At 53.9% G+C, this 19,412-nt stretch overlaps 1 protein-coding gene across 1 annotated transcript; it reads right to left on the bottom strand.

Moving 5' to 3' along the window:
- Window positions 1-8,010: 8,010 nt before the first annotated feature.
- On the bottom strand, window positions 8,011-14,783 carry KRT74 (keratin 74). Its single transcript, XM_045553940.1, has 9 exons — window positions 14,313-14,783; window positions 13,448-13,662; window positions 12,927-12,987; window positions 12,315-12,410; window positions 11,632-11,796; window positions 10,881-11,006; window positions 9,255-9,475; window positions 8,781-8,815; window positions 8,011-8,296 (listed from the first exon to the last, which is right to left on the bottom strand). Exons 1-9 carry the CDS (start codon window positions 14,781-14,783, stop codon window positions 8,112-8,114), a joined length of 1,575 nt encoding a protein of 524 aa, XP_045409896.1. The 3' UTR covers window positions 8,011-8,111.
- Window positions 14,784-19,412: the final 4,629 nt, after the last annotated feature.

The following is a 19,412-nucleotide window of genomic DNA, read 5'->3' as shown; positions in this document are numbered from 1 at the left end:
TCGGTGAAGCTCTGCTGAGTGCCAGCGCCGTGCTCAGTGGGGGACACAGGAGTTTGTGGGGTGAGCCGAAGGCCTGTCAGCGCCCTGCGCAGTGGTCCTCTGTCACAGGCTGTGCAGGCTGCGTGTTTCTCCACTGCATGGCAGCTGCCCTGGCCCAGCCTGCTCTGTCCCTGCAGCTGCTGCCCTGACCCATCCCACGACCCTCTTCCTCCACGCTCCCTGCCAGGCAAGGACGTCTCACCCACTGGTCTCATCGTCAGCTACCCAGGAACCCCTTCTCTCCCCTCTCTTCTGACCCAAATCCCCCTGGTCTTCTGAAATCCTGCCTAAAACCCTGGCTTTTGCCCTGTCCCCTCTCCTCTGTGCCCTGACACCCCTGTCCATTGACACCTGTGTACAGGTGTCTGTGTTTCCCAGGGCCAGGGCCTGGGGAAGGGTCTCATGTCCCCAGTCGACCCCTCCCTCTGTGCCTTCCCTCAGGGCCCAGAACCAGCCTCAGAAGGGGGGGCGGGGAGGGAATGGCCCCAGGCCCCTCCCATGTGCAGGAGGGCCAATAAACAGCCCCTTGTTGGAGAAGCGACCAAACAGAGCAGGGCTGGTGCATCTTCTGGGAGCCTCTGGGCCTGCGTCCACCTAGTGTGGCCCCAGGTCAGAGCCCAGGCTCCGGGGATCTGAATTCCACTCCACCGCGCAGCAGAGGAGCTTCGCTCGACCTCTCTAAGCCCCAACTATAAATAGGATAATAAACTCCGATTGGAGTAGTTGTGATGATTGCACATGTTAATCCACATAAAGTGTTCTGTACACGCCTGGTGTATACTTAATGTTCAATAAACGCTATCGATGACCAAAAGCAGGGAGTGAAGTGTTAACAGAATTACGGAATCATCCTGTCCTCTCCTCTCTCCATCCTCCCCCTCCTTCCCCTCCTCTGGGGCTTCTGGATCAGCACATTCCCACAGAGCGTCATCCGGGAAGGAGTGGGGTTCCCACAGGCTCCAGGCTCAAAGAGTCTCCCCACTCGGACCATCCCTGCTATTGGAAAATCCACCATTAGAAATAATAATAACAGCCACCATCTAAAAAGTGCTTGCCAAGGACAAACTCAGTAGGAAGGACTTTACAAACATCATTTCACTTACAACTACTGATGTTGATCCATTTATGAAATATCTATCGAGCCCCTACCAAGTGGTGAGAGGGCCATACGCAGTTTCCTGCCCTCAGCGAACTTAGTCTCGGGGTCCCTCCCAGTGCAGGTGCCCTGGGGAGAAGCAGCTCATCAAGCTATTAGCAAGTCATTAACACCCTGGCATGAATTAATCATACGCTGCCATTAGGAATGAAACGCCCAGTGTTGGTGATGAGGCCTACACAGAGGAGGGAGGAGGAGCGTTCTAGACTGCCCACAGGAGGGGTGGGCCCAGGTGGGGCTCCTGGGCTGCTGGGTTCTGCTGGAGGGAGATGGGGAGGGCCACAGTTCACCGAGGTGACAACCTCCCCCAGCTCCGCTCCCACTTCAACTGAGATCTGGGGAGACTGAGGGTTGGGAGGAGACAGAGCCCCTGCTGGGGAGGCAGGATGTGGGCAGTCCAGCTTCCCTGTGAGCTGGTTTCACTCACCGGTGACTTGGTCAGGGAGGAGGGTATCAGATTAGAGAATTGAACCCCCGAGGAACCAGGAACATCTAGCTTGGACATTCAAGGCAACATTAAATGGCATGTTAAATTACCTTTGTATGGCTCTTGGTCTTATGGCCAAAATGCGTTATGTGGTTTATATGAATAAGTTGTAGTTTTCCTTGTGTTTTGTTTCTGTATCTGTGATCATGGTCAGTGTGACACCTTTGTTTGTGATCCCAGGACTCCGATTTGCATTTTCGCTCCCCGTCAGTGTTCTTGGGTCTGAGGAGCTCTCGGAGAAGGCCTGAGAGGAAAAGGCGAGAGCACTGGGCACAACACGAGAGAGGCGCGGGGAATGCACACTGGGTGCACCAGGTCCACCAGGGCTGCCTGGAGGACGGGGCTTGGATTCTAGCCTTTTAAGGGAAGAAGGCTTGGACGGATGAGCAGCAGGCAATGGAGGAAACATGGGGTGGCAGGAGGCAGGTCATTTGTGAGGAAAAGACCCATCAGGCTAAAGCAATCACGAGTGACTGGGTGGAGGGTCCCTAGATCCCAGGCTTTGCTTGAGATAGGGCGAGTGATAGGGAGCCAGTGAGGACTGTTGAGCCGGGGAGAGCCTAAGCCACATGTGTTGGAGGAAGCAGAACCGGGCTGCTGTGTGGGTAGGATTGGGGGTGGGGGCAGGCTGGTGGCACTGAGGGGGGCGGGCTGGCGACACTGAGAGGGGTAGGTGATTCTCTGAGCAAATAATTGTCTCCAAAATTAGAGAGGATGAGCTGGGCTGTCTGGATGATGTCAGCCCAGGTCCTGCCAGCCCTCCTCAGCAGGTGGACCCCCAAAAGTCCCCCTCTTCACACCCCACCTCCTCCTGGAGTTTCAGGTGGGCAGGGCACTTGGCACAAGCCAGCTGGGTGGGGCTCAGTCCCTGGGGGCCCTGCCACAGTCAGCCGCTCCTCTGGGGCAGGACACCGCTCAGCAGGTTTGCTGCTGGCAAGGGGGCAGGTGAGCCCGCCCCAGAGGAGCTGGGGCATAGAGAACAGGGAGGGCTGCCCTGCCAGGCACAGCTGCGCTCCCAGCCTGCCATGCTGCGTCTGGGCAGCCGCTGTCCTCCTCACTGCCTGCTTGGAGCAGTGCTCCAGCCCCACCCCAAGCCTCTGGCACAGCGAGTGGACTTGAGACTCTGAGGACTCAGGTCCTGGTCCTGCCTCGGCCACTCATAAGCCGTGTGACCACGGGCAGGTCTGCTACCTTCCTAAGCCTCTGTTTCCACATCTCTAAAAACTAGTGTCCACATCACCTACTCCCCGAGGTGGAAGGGAGGCACCTTGTAAGCAGGAATGACGATGCTGCTGCTAACAGGTGGCTAACACCTACGCAGTGCTAACTGCCCGGCACTGCTCTGAGCACTCGACATGTATTCACTCATTGGATTCTCACAACAGCCCTGTGAGGAGGGGCTATTACCATCCCCACTGCACAGATGAAGACACTGAGGCACAAGGAAGTTAAGCACCGTACTCAAGGTCGCACAGCTAGCGAGTAGCCTCCTGCCACCCCACGTTGTTTCCTCCATTCCTTGCTGCCCATCCATCCAAGCCTTCTTCCTTTAAAAGGCTGGAACCCAAGCCCCGTCCTCCAGGGTTCAAACCCAGGCAGGCCGGCTGCGGTGTGTGCTCCCAGCCCCCACACTGCCCTGGCTTGCTCATGTATGAATGTCTAGGGCAGGTGCCTGCCCTATTCTGGGTGCACATGCCCAACTCCAACCCTCACGAGCTCTGGTTTCTATTCTCTTCTGCCTGAAAAACTGCGTTCATCACTTTCTACCCCAAATGGGCTCCCCATGCCCCCCATTCTCCTAGGTACTCCCCACCCTCAAGAAGTCACCTGCCTTCTCTTGAGTCGGCTGCTCTGCACCCACCGCCATGGCCATAGCCCAGGCTGACTCCCTCATTTGTCCCCTGGGATTCTGGCAGCAGCCACTGGGATGGTCCTCCCTGCTCGCCCACCATCCCTCTAGCCTGTCCTGCAAGCCTCCAGTTTCCAGGACCAGAGCCTCAGATACTTTATCTTCTTGTCACAACCCTCCAGCAGGTCAGATGTGAGCCCTCACCCCTTTTCAGCATTCTCTGGTTGGTTAGTGCCTGGGTACCAGCTGTTAAATATTTTTAGTATCTTCCACAGACATGAGCTGTGAGCCTATGAGCAAAGATACAGTTTCCTGGCCTTTTCTCTACTACACCCACAAATTTTATCTTTTATTGGGGTGAGATTAAGAAACATAAAATTAACTATTTAAAGTGAACAATTCAGCGACATGTAGTAAATTCACAATGTTGTGCAATCATCACCTCTATCTAGTTCCATGACATTTTCATCACCCCAAAAGAAAACCTTGTATGAATTAGCAGTCACCTCCATTCCCCTTCCCCAATGCCTGCAACCACCAATCTGTATTCTGTCTGTACCGATTTACCTATTGTGCACATTTCATATGATTGGAATCATATACTATGTGACCCTTTTGGTTTGGCTTCTTTCACTTAGCATAATGTTTTTGAGGTTCATCCACATTGTAGCATATATCAATAAGTCATCCCTTTGTATAGCTGAATAATATTCCATTGCGAGAATATACTGCAACTGTTTATCTATTCATTGATGGACTTTTGGGCTGCTTCCACCTTTGGCTACTGTGAATAGTGCTGCTATGAGCATGTGTGTGCATGTATTTGTTTGAGCACCTGTTTTCAATTCTTTTGTAATATATCTAGGAGTGGAATTTCTGGGTCATATGGCAATTTTGTTTAACACTTTGAGTAACTGCCAAAGTTTTTGACAGTGGATGAACAATTTTACATTCCCACTAGCAATGTATGAGTGTTTCAACTTCTCCACAACCTCACCAACATTTTTTTTATTATAGTTGTCCTAGTGGGTATAAAACTGATACTTAGTTATGGTTTTGATTTGCGTTTCCCTAATCAATCATGTCAAGCATCTTTTCATGTGCTTGTTGCCCATTTGTATATTTTCTTTAGAGAAAGGTCCATTAAAGTTCTTTGCCCACTTTTAACTGGTTTTTTTATTTGTTTATTGTTGAGTTGTAAGAGTAATTTATATATTCTGGATACTAGACCCTTATCAAATATATGATTTGCAAATATTTTCTCTCATTCTGTAGCTTGTCTTTTCACTTTCTTGATAATGTCCTTTAATGTACAGAAGTTTTTGACTTTTACAAAGTCCAGTTTATTTTCTGTTTTGTTACTTATGTTTTTGGTGCCATAGCTAAGAATCCATTGCCAAATCGAGGTCATGAAGATTCACCTCTATATTTTCTTCTAAGAGTTTTAGAAGAAAACTTAGAGTTTTAGAAGAAGAGTTTTAGAATGGTTTAACTCTTATATTTAGGTTGCTGATTCATTTTGATTGATTTTTACATATGGTGTGACATAGGAGTTCAACTTCATTCTTCGGTGTGTGGACATCTGATTGTCCCAGTCTTGGCATCCTTGTCAAAATGCACATAGACTCAAAGGGTTGAAATGAACCATGACCTCTGGCTCTGCCTCCATGGTCTCCCTTCTTGGGCTTCAAAGGAATCTCAAACTGAGTCTTGAAGCAAGAGCACCATCAGTCCTGTGCACTTCTCAGGACCTTAATAAACCCCAGATGGCAAACAGTCTCTCCATTTCTCAGGCAGATAGTTGCAGCTAGCGAGGCTATCCCTTCTGCCCTCCTCAATGCCCCAGCAAAGGACACATTGTGTCACAACCATGTAGCCTCTGGCCCTTCGTCCACGCATCCAGAGCCGGGGCAGCATGCGGGCCTTGCACCCAGCACGCCAGGGCAGGTGTGCCCCACAGTCACAGCTGTGCCTGCACAGCAGCCTTGGGAGTGGCTTCACAGAGGCTCACGTGTTCCTCTAACAGCTATTTCAGCTTGTGGGTCCCATTCGCTCTCCCTGCCTCAGCCCCTCTTCCTGGGTCTCTCACTGGGAACTTGATCTTTGGGAAGAGGCAGAGCATCAGGGCTGGGAAGGACTTCAGGGATAGGTGATCCAGCGGCTCGTAACCTGGATGCCTGACCCAGAGAGTCCATGGATGGGCTATGGGGGTCTGTGACAACCTGTGAATCTCTGAGCATGTAGACATGACTCTGTGTACTTTTCAGGAAAAAGACTCATGCTCTCATCAGATCCCAAAAGAGTCCATGATCCACGAGGTGAAGAACCACAGAATGTATGTAACAGGTGACTGGTTAGTGGCAGAGCTGGAATGGAAGCCCCATAAGTCCCAGGACACTAGTTCAGTACCCACGTAGTGGCAGCAGTGACATCAGAAGGAGACACTGGGGCAGAAGGCCCACCACACGCCTGGGCTCTGTGCTTCCTGCGGTTTGTCGCAGCTGGCACACAGAGCAGGGGACCTCCTGCACACGTGAAAGGCACAGTGTGGGCAACAGAAGTGGCTGCTTGGGGCCAGAGGTCTCGCCCTCCCAAGGCCCCACTTCACTGTCCTGAGGCCTATAGAGACTAACATCTCTGGGCACACCTGTGCCACAAGACCAGTTGGAAAGCAGCCGAGGGGACTGAACTCTGCCAGCCAAAGCTGAGGGGCTTGGAAACCCATACAGCCCACTGCAGGCTGAGCCTCTCTAATCCAAAGTCGGAAATTGAAGATGCTCCTAAACCCAAAACGATGTGAGCACCGACATGACACCACAAGTGGAAAATTCCACACCTGACCTCATGTGAAGGGTTGTAGTCAAAACTTTGTTTCATGCACAAAATTATTAAATATATTATATAAAATTACCCTTAGGCTGTATGTATAAAGTGTTTATAAAACATAAATGAATTTTGTGTTTAGACTTGGGTCCCATCCCCAAGATATCTCATTATGTATAGGCAAATATTCCAAAATCTGAAAAAAATTCAAATCAGAAATACTTCTGGTCCCACGCATTTTGTATAAGGGATCCTCAACCTGTTCCAATTTGGAAAATCTGAGATCGCCTACCCCACACCAAATAAGCGTACAAAGCCTGTGTTCAAACCTACTGGGATGGCTCCCTGCAGGAGTCTATGTGCCCATCTTTCTGGTTATTTAATTAAACTCTCCTCCTCCAGAAAGCCCTCCTTGCTTAGCCTCTCCACTCCTGTCACTTCTCACCATTGTTGGCTGCCCTTCGCTGATTTGTGCAGCGAGTGTGTGACTGTCCCAGCAGCCTGAGGTTGCCTTCAGAGCAGCTCCAGCTTCTGCTTAAGGCTCATCTGCACATTTTGGGGAGTGGTGGGGGCACATTGTCATCAGAGGGTGGAACATTTGGAGTGATTGACAGACTGACAGTGCACCTCTGACATCACGCAAGGGCAGTTTATTGAATATGCAGCAGAAATTCAGAGTCTCCAACTCAAGCAAAGGAGGAACTAGGTGCCGCTGTTCCTAGGAATATTTACACCATGAGCCACAACTTCTAGGCCAGGTGGTACCACACAGAGACAGAGGACCAAGCTCCACTCACGGAACTCAGCCCACAGCAACAGAAATTGAGAGTCAGAAGCTATGTGGGACATAGCCCCAGAGAGAGGACCAAAGACAAATCGCATACCCACAGTCCTGACCAACAGCAACGTAATTATGCTGCCTTCATCAAAAAGAACTGTGAGTTGGACATTCCGTTTGGTTAAGTGGCAGTGACATGCCCTAGAAACAGCAGAGACCCGGAGTCAGCCCAGCCTAACTCTGGCACGTAGGTGACAACTGGGGCCAGTTCCTCAGCCTCTCAGGGGATCAGGCTCCTTGTCTGTTCCAAGGATGCCGATCGCATCTTCCTTGCAGAACTGGGAGAGAATTAGAGGCAATGCATGTGCCTGGCACATGTACGTGCTTGACAAATGGTAGTTGCTATCGTTGACAATAAAAGAGGTGGGTAGGTGACACCAGGTGGCAAAAAATCCTCAATTCTCCCTCACTTGGCTTTGTGAATTTGGGCGCAGCTGGTGGTCTGAGAATGTACACTTGTCTCCTAAGTAATGGAGTTGTCCTGCAAAGTCGGTTCTGGTGGGCATGTGAAGGCTGTCTGACTTCTCACCTCCTGGTGGCAGGTCACGTTGGCCCCGCCATGCCAGCAGGGGCAGCAAAACTCTCAGACACCTGCTAACCTGGCCTAAGCACGGAACAAACCATCCCTACCCCCTCCTCCCTCCCTCCTTCTCTGCCTGTAGGGACAATCACAGCTTCCTCCGCACCAAGTAGGCGATTATGGCTTGTGCGTCCGAAGCAAGGAAAGTGAGAAGTCATAACGTCCACACGGGACCTACAGTGTCGATCAGAACTGAGAGTAAGATAAGCCACGATGCGGAGAGTCGAGTGTGCTATAGACAGTTTTAAAACTCAAGGACAGAGGATTTGGGCATGGCAAACGTGGGCAGTGGCAAAGGCATCTCTTTCTCCAGGTGCTGAGGTGGGTGGGGCCGTGGGTCTACCGGGTGGCTTTCCTGGCCGGGGCGTTCCTGCCCTGGGAGTCCTTGAGGTCTCCCCCTTGCGCCCCTTTGGTCTTGATCTGCACACTTCGGGTGCTGCTAGAGCTGCCTGCCACCCCGCTGGCCCCGAGCTCGGCACCCGCAGAGCTGGGGTGGTAGCCGTAGCTGCTGCTGCTGATGACGGCTGAGGAGGAAGAGCCGAGAGCAGGGGAAGGGAACAGTGTCAATCAGCGGGTGACAGCTCCAGTAACTGCTGTCCCCAGGGTGACCTCTAATCTGACACCCCATTCCGTCCCCACGACGGCCCTCAGCAGTCAAGAAACACAACAAGGAGGGGCTGAGACCCTATCATGTGCCAGACTCGGTATGAGGTGGGGACCACATAGGACAGACACGGCCCTGCCCTCCTGGAGATCCTGGGGAAGTCCATACCCCCAGTCCTTTCCCCAGATGACACTGCCCAGGGGACAGGCAGGAAGGGAAAGGGGTGGGCATGATCTCAGTCTCTGCTTCCATAGGACAGAACAGGAATAGGTTTCCTATAAGGCCAGAGAAGCGTCCCCAGACAGGACAGAAACTTCTGAATGGGGAGACAATGAATGGAGGTGGCACACTGTGTCCCAGGGTCCCCACCTTTCCCGACCATCCCTCACGACGGGAATACTCACAGATGCTCACAGAGGATGGATTCTCCCCAGACATCCTGTAAGTCAGAGAGTTAGAGAAGGATGACACCTCAGGGAGCATCCAGATTCAGCTAAACCGTAGCAGGCTCCTGCTTTATATGTACACCATGTTAACCCATCCGTGTAACATCCCATAAGCCTGAGATTACAACTTCCATCTTACAGGTGAGAAAATAAGAGGCACGGAGACGTGAGGTGATTCACCAGGGCATACAGATGGCACGTGGCAGGGCCGGTAGCTACCCCCAGGCCGCCTGAGCCGGCTCTCTGCACAGAACCACCCAGCCACCTGCCTTCGTGGCTCGTCTGACAGCCCCTTGCAGGAAGCTGCAGCTGAGCTCGCCAGTCAGACCACCGCGTTCCTTGCTAAGAAGGTCACCAGCCAGTTGTTGTCACCTTCCAGCTGCCCCATGGCCCCTTAGCCCCTTCTCCCAGTGTCCCCCCCACCCCACCCACCTGCACTCCTCGCCCTCCAGCAGCTTGCGGTAGGTGGCGATCTCCATGTCCAGGGCCAGCTTCAGGCTCAGGAGCTCCTGGTACTCGCGCAGCATCCGTGCCAGCTCCTCCTTGGCCTGCTGCAGGGCGGCCTCCAGCTCGTCCAGCTTGGCCCTGGCGTCCTTGAGGGCGTTGTCTCCCCGCTGCTCGGCATCGGCGATGGCCGTCTCCAGGTTGGTGCACTGAAGGGCAAAGAATGGAGAAACCATGAGAACAGAGCATAATTTCTAGATCTACAGGTTAGGCAGAGCAACCTGTTCATGTTACAAACAGGGCCCAGGGTGACAATGAGGAAGAGCTGCAAAGCCAGTGCCAGAACCCAGCCTCCCTATTTTCTATTGCAGATGGATACTCAGAGGTGTTGTCACGGGAAGCCACGGAGCTGTCACATTTCAGGAGGCAGGAAGAGATGCCGATGCTTGGAAGGTGGGGTAGTGCCTGGGGCTGGAGGCACCAACATCTACAGATTCAAAGTACCCCAGGTCCGGGAGAACCATGCCTGTTACCCCAGCCAGGACGCCCCTGGGACCAGAGAGCATGCACGGGCCCCACTGCCATCAGGTTCCTGCTCCAGGATGTCTCCCCCGTGGACACCCTCCCCACCTGTTGGCACCCAGAGCAAGTGCTTCTGGACTCTTCCAGCACTCTGTGGGGAGGATCTGTCTGAACACGCCCATATCTGGCCTGGATGGGTGAGGGAGCCTTCACTTAGGGCGGGAAGTTATGGCCCTAAACTGTAGGCACAACCTCAGAAACTGGACTCTGATGAACTTCCAGGGCATTCTGATACCAGGTACTGATGGGGAGAGAAACGGTCCTCGCAGAACCTGCACATCAGCCAAATGTAGAGTCTTGAAGCTGTGCCTGTGCCCCCACATCACATGGTGGGCCATGGGGCATGGGGAGGAGCTTGGGCTCAGATTTTCCAGTTTGGCAATTCTATCATTCTCAGAGTCGACCTGGTTCTTAGGGAGGTCACAGGTCCAGAATCATCTCCCCACTGACACAGTGTTTAAGACTTGCTGCTCTCAGATAAGACAGGGTCCCCTAGCTAAAATGGAAATGGTGCCATGGCACAGGGTAGGGGACCCAGGAGGCTTCGTCTGCTGCTGTGTCCCTCGGTCACCAAGACCATGCCCCACCCTGAGGGTAGGAACATAGCATGGTCACAGAGGGCCCTGACACACACCCCTGCACCCCACACATGCCCCGTGTCCTGTGGGAGGAGGGGCACAGGGCCTGCCCTAAGAAGGGACACCTGAAGGGGACGTGGGGCAGGTATCTTGGACACAGGAAAAGGCTGAGAAAGAGGAAACCGGGTTCCAATCCTGGCCCCCTCCCCTCTCCAGCCCAGCTGCTTATCTGCAAGCTGGGGAGTCAGAGCAACAGCCCCAAGGCTCACCCTGACCATGAGCAGGGGGACAGCTCCAACGACAGGGGCACCGAGGCGGGAGGAAGAGGGGCTGAGGATGGTGCAGAGCCCCTAAGCCCAGCCAGAGACATTTGCTTGTTCCTAAAAGGTGGGCCCACTTCTGCACCCCAGAGGATGACGTTGAGCCTTGGGGTTCTCTGTGGGGTGCTGCCCACCTGCTTCTTCACATTGCCAATCTCACACCGCAGCCTCTGGATGAGCCGGTTCAGCTCTGACATCTCGTTCTTGGTGTGCTTGAGGTCGTCGCCGTGCCGGCTGGCCGCCAGCTGCAGCTCCTGCATCTGGTCTCCCAGGGACAGGAAGTTGGTGATGAGACAAGGTAGGGGATGAACCACACCTGTCATCCCTGCTGTTAGTGGGATGCAACGGACGGGAAAAGGAGCCCCAAGCTGGGGCCCAGGAGTGTCCAGGTCAAAGGTTTCCTCCCTGGGGGCCCCAAAGGGTTTTACCCCAAAGCATAGCTCCACTCCTCAGGATAGTCCTAGACTCCTCTTCCTTTGGGAAGTCTTCCCGCAGTTCAGAAAAGAGCTCAGGGCTTCTCCTTCTCTCCTCCCGCCCACCCCGGTCCATCCACGGCTGCTCTTCCACATGTGTGACTCTTCCCCTCCCTGCAGCAACACACCCCAGTCCCTGCAAATGTGATTGTTCTACGATGGGAACACCTCACTTCTGTCCTCCAACAGAGGACTACCCGTGCCTCTCCGTGGGACACATCCATCCATACCACTCTCATGACTTACCTGTGGGAGCAATCTCTGCTGAGAATACTCTACAGGTAGAGTGTGGTTGAACCCTTGGTTAAGACCACACTTTCATTCAGCACAGAGGTGTCTCCTGCGTTCACTGGTGGGGCTGACCCTCCCCAGGGACAGAGGGCAGTGGGGGAAGGAGACCTGCCCAGCCCACCTTGGTCTGGTACAGCGCCTCAGCCTCGGCCTTGCTCTTCAGGGTGATGTCCTCGTAGTGGACACGGACCTCGTCGATGATGCTGTCCAGGTCCAGGTCCCGGTTGTTGTCCATGGACAGGATGACAGAGGTCTCGCTGACATGAGTTTGGATCTGGGCGATCTCCTGTGTTGAGAAATGAGGACAGAGTCAGAGTGCCCTGGTGTCCCTCCTCTGCCCAGCAGGCTTCTGGGCCTGTGGTCCCCGGCAGAATGGGTCCCCAGGGTCCATGGGGCCAAAGTGGATAGAAGAAGTGCCACTGGGGAGTGTCTGCGGGGCCGAGGGAGAGCGGCACATGGGCAGCAGGCAGCGGGAGGCAGCACAGCCAGCGTAAGAATGCATTTCCCACAATTTCATAGAATCCGGGGATCTGCGTGTTGGTAGGATCTCACTGGGTCGTTTCTTCCTGCCTGTGGGCAAGGCCACTGCTGTGATCCAGCTCAGTTGCCTCCCAGATGTATGGCCTCCAGGGACCAGAATCCTGTACCTCCCTGGTCTCCCAATGCAGGGTTTGACACCTTTCCATCAAAACATCTCTCACTGTGCTGATCCTAGATCTCCCCTACCAGCCTTTCCCGGGGAGCCAGGTGAAGGCCCCAGCTGGAAAGAGGCGGAGGGGGGGTGGGGCCTAGGAGTGTCCTCACCGCATCGTGCAGGCACTTGAGGAACTGGATGTCTTTGTCCAGAGAGTCCACTTTGGCCTGGAGCTCCACCTTGGCGGCGTAGGCTGCATCTGCATCCTGCCGAGGGGCGCCCAGAGCCACCAGTCAGTACAACCACTGTCCCATCAGCAGCCCTGTGCCCACCCCCATCCCCAAAGCCATCTGATGTCCTATTTTTGCCCACAAAGGGAAGCATAGTGATGAATAGTCATTCAATATCGATTGAATAGTCACTCAGTATCAATTTTCTCTCAGACTCACTGAACCTTTGGGACTAGGGAAAGGGGACCAGGGCTCTGCACTTCCTCTGCTATGCCTGGGGAATACAAAGCCCAGAGAGGTAGTGGCCTCCCCACGTCACACAGGAAGGCCGAGATGGACCAGAGTTTCCCAATTCCTAGACCGGAATTCTCTTCTGTCTGTCTGTGTCCTTTTCCCAGGTATGTGTCCTTCCTCTCTACCTCGCTGGGGACCAGGACTTTGACTCCACTCTCATCAGTCACCAGCCCCCTCCTCGGTGACCTAGGCTTAAGTCCTGGGAGAGTTGTTGAGGATGGGGGTGCCAGAGATATCGGATACTCTTCTCTCCCTCACCTTCTTGAGCACCACAAACTCATTCTCGGCTGCTGTGCGCCGGTTAATCTCCACCTCGTATCTGTGGGCAGGGAGAGGAGATGGCAGAGGCTCAGCCCCCTTGGCCCAGGAACCTCCTCCCCCCGCTGGCTGGGGAAGTGCTCTGGATGCAGAGTGCCCAGCAGGGTCTCTGGGTGAGCACTAAGGCACTCGTGGCAGGAGTAAGATGTCCTGGGTGGCCCCACATGCATCCTCCTCCCTGCATCCAAGGAAAATGCACAGGTGCCTAGGGGACACCCCAAGCCAGCCACTGAGCCTCTCAGTGGGTCAGCGAGCATAGGAACTTCTTCCTATCACCCAGGCAGGAGGCTCTCTTCAAACAGGGTAGGCCTTTCCCCCACAACCAGAGAAGGGGATACGAGCTCCTGACCCTTCTAAAAAAAATGGCACAAAGATAGGGGAGCCCAGAGCCACAGGGGAGCCCAGAGCCACTGGGGAGCCCAGAGCCCAGAGTTCCTGTGCCCTTTGGCAGGGACACTCACCTCTTCTTATAGTCCTCTACCTGGTCCCTCATGCTCCTCAGCTCCGAGTCCAGCCTCACCCTGTCCGTGGACAGCGTCTCCAGCTGCTTGCGCAGGTTGCTGATGTAGCCCTCGAGGATGGGCTCCAGGTTGTTCTTGCAGTTGCTCAGGTCCAGCTGCTGCAGCAGCTCCCACTTGGTCTCCAGCACCTGGTTCTGCTGCTCCAGGAACCGCACCTGGAAACCAAATTGACAGACACCTGGAACCATAATGGATGCTGTCATGCCCCATGGACATGCACCATTGACTCTCCACATTAAATAGATTTTTGTAAAGTCATTTTGCTCAAGTCCTGACTCTCCACCCTTGGCACCCCATGCAAACTAGACCCTATACAAGTGCTCATTCCATAACCTTCGGGACAAATAGTCACTGAAAACTTACTGAAGACGAAGACTCCACAGCTTTCTTCTATTGCTTGACCCTGGTCCCAGGAGACGTTCTCCCTAATGTCTCAGCTAAGTGTTTCTGCCTGTACCACAAGCCCTTCCCTCTGAATAGTGCTGGGTTCCAGTAGCCCTTCATGTTCTCTGGGGAGCTGGAAGCCATCCAGCTGTCCTCCAGAATCCTATCTCTCTTTCTCAAGGTAGGGTGACCCTTTACGCAACTTCCCGCCCTTCTCTGCAAAATCCCCAAAGCAGACAACACATGCATTTATCCCTCTGCTCTACCCAGCGCGCAGGTCTGTCCCCCTGCACTGCCGATCAGGGTGCCTTCCCGAGGCCCAGCTGTACCTTTCCATGATCAATGCCTGGTGCATTCCTAGGCAGCAGGGAAATTGCTCAGACCTCACGGGGCTGTCTTATCCTTCCCCTGTGCAACCCACCTTGTCGATGAAGGAGGCGAACTTGTTGTTCAGAGCCTTGATCTGCTCCCGCTCCTGGGTGCGCACTTTCTGGATCTCGGGGTCCAGCTCCACGTTGAGGGGGGCCAGAAGGCTCTTGTTGACAGTGACCTGGTGGATGCCTCCAGGCAGGCACACGGATGGACACGCTAGCCCCAGGGCCACACTGCCAAACATGCTGCCAGCAAAGCCGCTGGCCCTGCCGCCTCCATACCCAGAGCCATGCCCGAAGCTGTAACCTCCAGCCCGACCGCCGCCGCCAGCCACATTAAGAGAAATATGTCGATTCCCTCCAAAGTTGTAGAGGCTCCGACTGCTGAAGCCAGCCCCGGCCCCTTTGCCAGCTGCGCGGTAGGAGGCCAGGCTGCCCACAGCCTTCCGCGGCAGCACTGCTGAACGCACGCTGAAGTTGCCCTTGTCGCCTCCAGACTTGATGTTCAGTTGCCGACTCATGGTGGGAGAGATGAAGTTGACAGAGCTAGAGAAAAGCAGTTGCCAAGGGACAGAGAATATACTAATGGGGCACCCAGAGTGCTGCCTCCTTTTATCCCTGCTGAGCCCAGGACACCGGAAAAGGGCGTCTCTGCTCTATCTCCTTTCCCCCGCTGAAGGTCCAGGGCCGTGGGCGACTTGAAGCACAGAGATCTCCAAGCCCTTTGCAGCAACAAAGCCCTTCTGATAGCGAGTGAAATATGCTGGTCTTGCAGACTGGAGTGGGCTAATTTGGGGTTTATCTGTGCTCCCTAATTAGGGACCTGGGGAGTTATCCCCTGCAGAGATCTCCTGGCTGTATTTCTCCACTGCTGCCTCCTTTTTGTTTATCTCTCAGCAAGGAGCAGGGCAAATGCCTGGCTTTACCCAGAGAAGGCTCATCTGAAAACCCCAGGTTTCGTGCTAAAAAAAACCATCTCCCTGTGACCCAGACTTGCTGGGGAGCTGTGGGGTTTATGCCAGAGAAGAGAAGACCTGGAAAGGAGAAGATTCTTCTTGGGAAGAAACCTTCAAAGATCTGGATCCAAGAAAGAAGCTGCAGGGGTCCCTCTCTGGGTTGTGACAAGGACCATAGCTGTCCAGCAATGGAATGGAGCCCAGGAAAGAAGTGGGGATGACCACGTGGCATCCGCCCGGCCCAGGAGGGATATGCCTGGGGCTTTCTGTACTGGGCAGGGCCTGGGTTGTGGCGACCTTCAACAGTGAGGACCTTTTCAGGGAGATGGCATTTCCTCCAGTTGGATTTTTCTCTCCTGGATAAGCTTGTCTGTCCTATCCTGGGAGGCCAGGCAGGAGCTGGGACATTAGCCCCTGGACTCTGTGGGGAAACAGCCTGTGGCTGAAGTCACCAAGGGACAGGAACCCTGAGTTTCCCTCCCACGGTCAGGGTGGGCTGTTCTGCCAGTTTCCTTAACACTTCAGGGAGCCACCCAGATTGGGGACAGCCCTGTATAGCACAGGTAGTCCTGGTAGAGTGGAATGTTAAAAATTATTTAAAAACTCTGAATCTTGTGGCTGCCCTGAGGCAGGGCTCCTACCACTTCCTGTAACTAAATTGGGGATCCTTGGCCTGTCCGGGTCAGGCAGGGGGTGGCAGAGAGCTGCTCCCGCTGCTGGGGAGGGACAGGGAAGATGAGCCTGGTGGGTGGGGGAGGCTGAGGCCTGGGACCTGCCTCAGAGGCCCTCCCCCTTCCAGAGCGTTTTCCTCTCAGCCCCTGAGGCGGCAGCGGAAGGACCTTCTTGAGGGACCCTGTTTCCCAGGCTTCCTGGCCGGGCCTAGCCCTGGAGCCTGGGAAGACATAATCGAGTGGCTGCTTGTGGTTTTCTAGGCCAGACTGCAAGAGCAGCAACAGGTACAAAGGTAGCTGGGGTGCTGCCTGGGACACTGGGCTTGTCTCCCTCCCATGCTGGTGTGTGAATGTCAACAGATGGTGCCAGTTCCTTGACCTAGGGGTGACAATGATACGGCCCAGCCCCCAGGAAGCCTGCAGACCAGTGGGTGGAATGTACACAAAGAAGTTAATCCAGGGCCAAAGCTACAGAATAATAAAAACGCATTAAGAGCAGCGGGTCAGCGGTGTGCCGAGTAGTGGCTAGATCCGGGTTTGTAGGGACCTCCAGAAGGCTGGGCTGAAATTCCCAGCAGGGGTCATCAAAGGGGCTGGCTCAGAGCAGAGGCTCAGGGGTGGTGGGCCTTGAAGCACCGCTGATAGGAGTGGTAGCAATGGAGGCAGCGAGAACATCAGGTGTTGTCATAGCAACAGTAGTAACACAAAGAATTAAGTCTTCGTGCTCACTTTGCATGCGCCAGGCCTTGTGCCAAGCACTAAATTAGATAGGATATCTAATTTAACCATCACATTACTGACGTCATTTACAGTTGAAGAAACTGAGGTTTAGAGACATTAAGGAACTTGCCCAAAGTCACTCAGCTACTGAGTCAGAGCTGGGCCTGGAATCCAAGTGCATCTGGATTCAAAGTCCACGTTCCTGACTATCGTGTTCCGTGCTAGAGATGCAAGTTCATGGCAGAGATGCAAAGACTTTTTGATGCACGTGGTTGCCATGGGGCTGGGTCGCTCGTGTTTGTGTTTCTATTGTGTTTTGGAGACAAGGATGCCGTGAGGAGAAGGGGAGATTGCCACCAAGCTAGGGGCTCGTGTAACGTCAGACGCCGTGCTAGAGAGAAAATCAGCCACAGTAAGGATGGGCAGAGGAAGGAAGAGCCTCACTTTCATGAGGGGCTTTGCTATTCTAGAATCCCCAGTAGCTGACTCTTCACCGCGGAGCTCCCACGGGGAAGTAAATGTGGTTCTGGTTGTCTGAGTCGCCTGGGCCGGGCTTTGCACCACCACAGTCTGGCTGAGTGTGAGCCCCAATCTGATAGGAGAGCTGGACCTCTTACTGGGAACCCCAACAAGAAAGTATTTACAAAGCAGAAAAGGAAAGCACAGGCTGGATCTTCAAGGCTGGAGAAGACTTAGGGTCAACGAAAAGCAGGTTTTCAGATGCCCACAGAAATGCTAAGCATCAGCTGAGCCCACCATGCTCAGAAGTGACGGGCTGGGCAGGGCCAGGCCTAGAGCTGGGTGCCCAGAACCCTTTGTATTCATTCCAGAAACATTTTCTGAGTGCCTGCAACCAACCAGGCCCTGTGCTGGAGACAGCCAGTGAGGGTCTGACGACAGTGATGGGGTGGTGATGGTGGAGGCTGTGACAGAGAGGGAGGAGGTGGAGGCAGAGTGGAATTTCCTGACAACAGCGCTGTGATCGTGGCCACACAGAAGTGCCCCTCCTAGTCGGTTCCTGGGAAACTTAATTGCAGGGGAATTTTCTTTGACCCACTCAGCTGGATCTCTGACAGTTCCAACACTACCGGCTGGATACCCTGTAATTAGTCATCACACTCCACGCCCCGGTCTCTGAGTTCATTGGCCTAATGAGTGTCCCCAGGCCTGAGCTCAGTTCACTCAGTAAGTATCACACTGAGCACCTACTGTGTGCACAACCCTGTGCTAGGTATCGAGAGCCGTGCCTGAGCACTCCCTCTCCCCTGCGGGAAGTTAACTGAACTGGAGAAGACAAAATACAAACACATGGAAGTTGTTTTGCTATTGTTATTGTGGTTTTAACTCTGCGTGTCTGTATTGGATTATGTGCTTACATGGGTGACTCAGACATGCTGTTATTGAAATTCTGATGCTTTTTAAAAACAGAAGAAAACACATGAAAATCTGCTTTTTGTTTACCGTAAGTCTTCTCCAGCCTTGAATTAAAAAACAGAATAAAAGAGAGGATAAAAGAGAGGTCGGGCTCTGTGGGGGGGGGGGTTGGAAAGGGGCGGGTGCACGCTGCACCCCCAAGGCCGTGAGAAGCCGGGTGGTCGCAAGGGAAGTGGTGACTTGGGAGGCAGAGTTGGAGGCGAAGATGGAGGAGCAGCCCTGGAGGATTCCCTTCTCCCTGCCCTGCGAGGATCCTGAAGAGACGCACATTCACGGCGCCAGTGCTTTCGGTTAAAGAATAGGTCCTGTGCTGCAGGAGAACTGGGCGGATATGGGCTCCCAGGGAGCCCTCAGGAGCTGAGTCCATCGCGCCATAATCTGCCACCGCCTTCCTGGAGGGCAAGAACCCCATTCTGCAAAGCACGTCACACCGGAGGGAAACAGGAAGCAGTGCCAGCAATAATCCCAACCGCCCATAACCAAAGCCATGTCTGTCTGGCTTGCCGATGATAAACGTCCTTTTCCTCTAGCCCTCTGGCCTCTGACTGCTCCTGGGCACAGAACAGGAGTCGAGGGACCCAGATTCTGTAGATCAAGTTCATTCGTGGAGAGAGGAAGAAGCTTGACATACTAAGTGAGCTAAACTTTGGGGTGACAAGACTTGGGGACCAATCATGGCACCCTAGCACTGGCAAAGACCTGAAACTGAGTTCTCTGATTTCTCTGAGCTCACTTTAAAAGTGAGCTCAGTGCAGAAACCTAACACCCTCTGCCTGTCTGAACCAGTTTGAAAGGAGCTTGTTTTTCCATCCTTGTCCAAAGTTAGCCAGCTCAGCCAACGGAGCCGGACTGCTTCCCTCCCTTTCTCTCCACGCCCTCTCCCATCCTCCCCCACCCTCTCCCCCTCCTCCACCTTCCTGACCTGAAATCCCGGGTTCCTGCAGTGCCGAGTCGGACAGCAGGTGGGCTCAGCACCAGCGGAGGGGGCAGAACCCATTGCTGCTCCAGGGCTCTAGACACAGGCTGGGGGCCGAGCGGGAGAGAACGTGAGAGTGAAGCAGAAAGTTCTGTGTTCATGAGAAGGGGAAGGGGCAACTCTGGGCACAGAGGAAGAGGGAACGTGTCCCAGACAAGACACTGGGACTATCCAAGTACCACTTTGTAGGGTAATCAGCTATCCCAGTTGGCCCAGGCTGAGGGGCTTTCCAAGATTGTCAGTGATACAACCTGGACAGTTCTGGAAAAACCCAGATAGCTGATCACCCGAACATCACCCACCATATTGCAGAGAAAGTACCAGACTCTCCAGGAGATGCAGGATTCACTGAAGTCCCATCTACCCAAGTCTGTAAAACTTAAACATTCAAGC

This window comes from Lemur catta, chromosome 6 (assembly GCF_020740605.2).
Source record: "Lemur catta isolate mLemCat1 chromosome 6, mLemCat1.pri, whole genome shotgun sequence".
Lineage (NCBI taxonomy): Eukaryota > Metazoa > Chordata > Mammalia > Primates > Lemuridae > Lemur > Lemur catta.
Note: the sequence above shows the minus strand (reverse complement) of the source record. Positions and strands in the feature narration are given on the sequence as shown.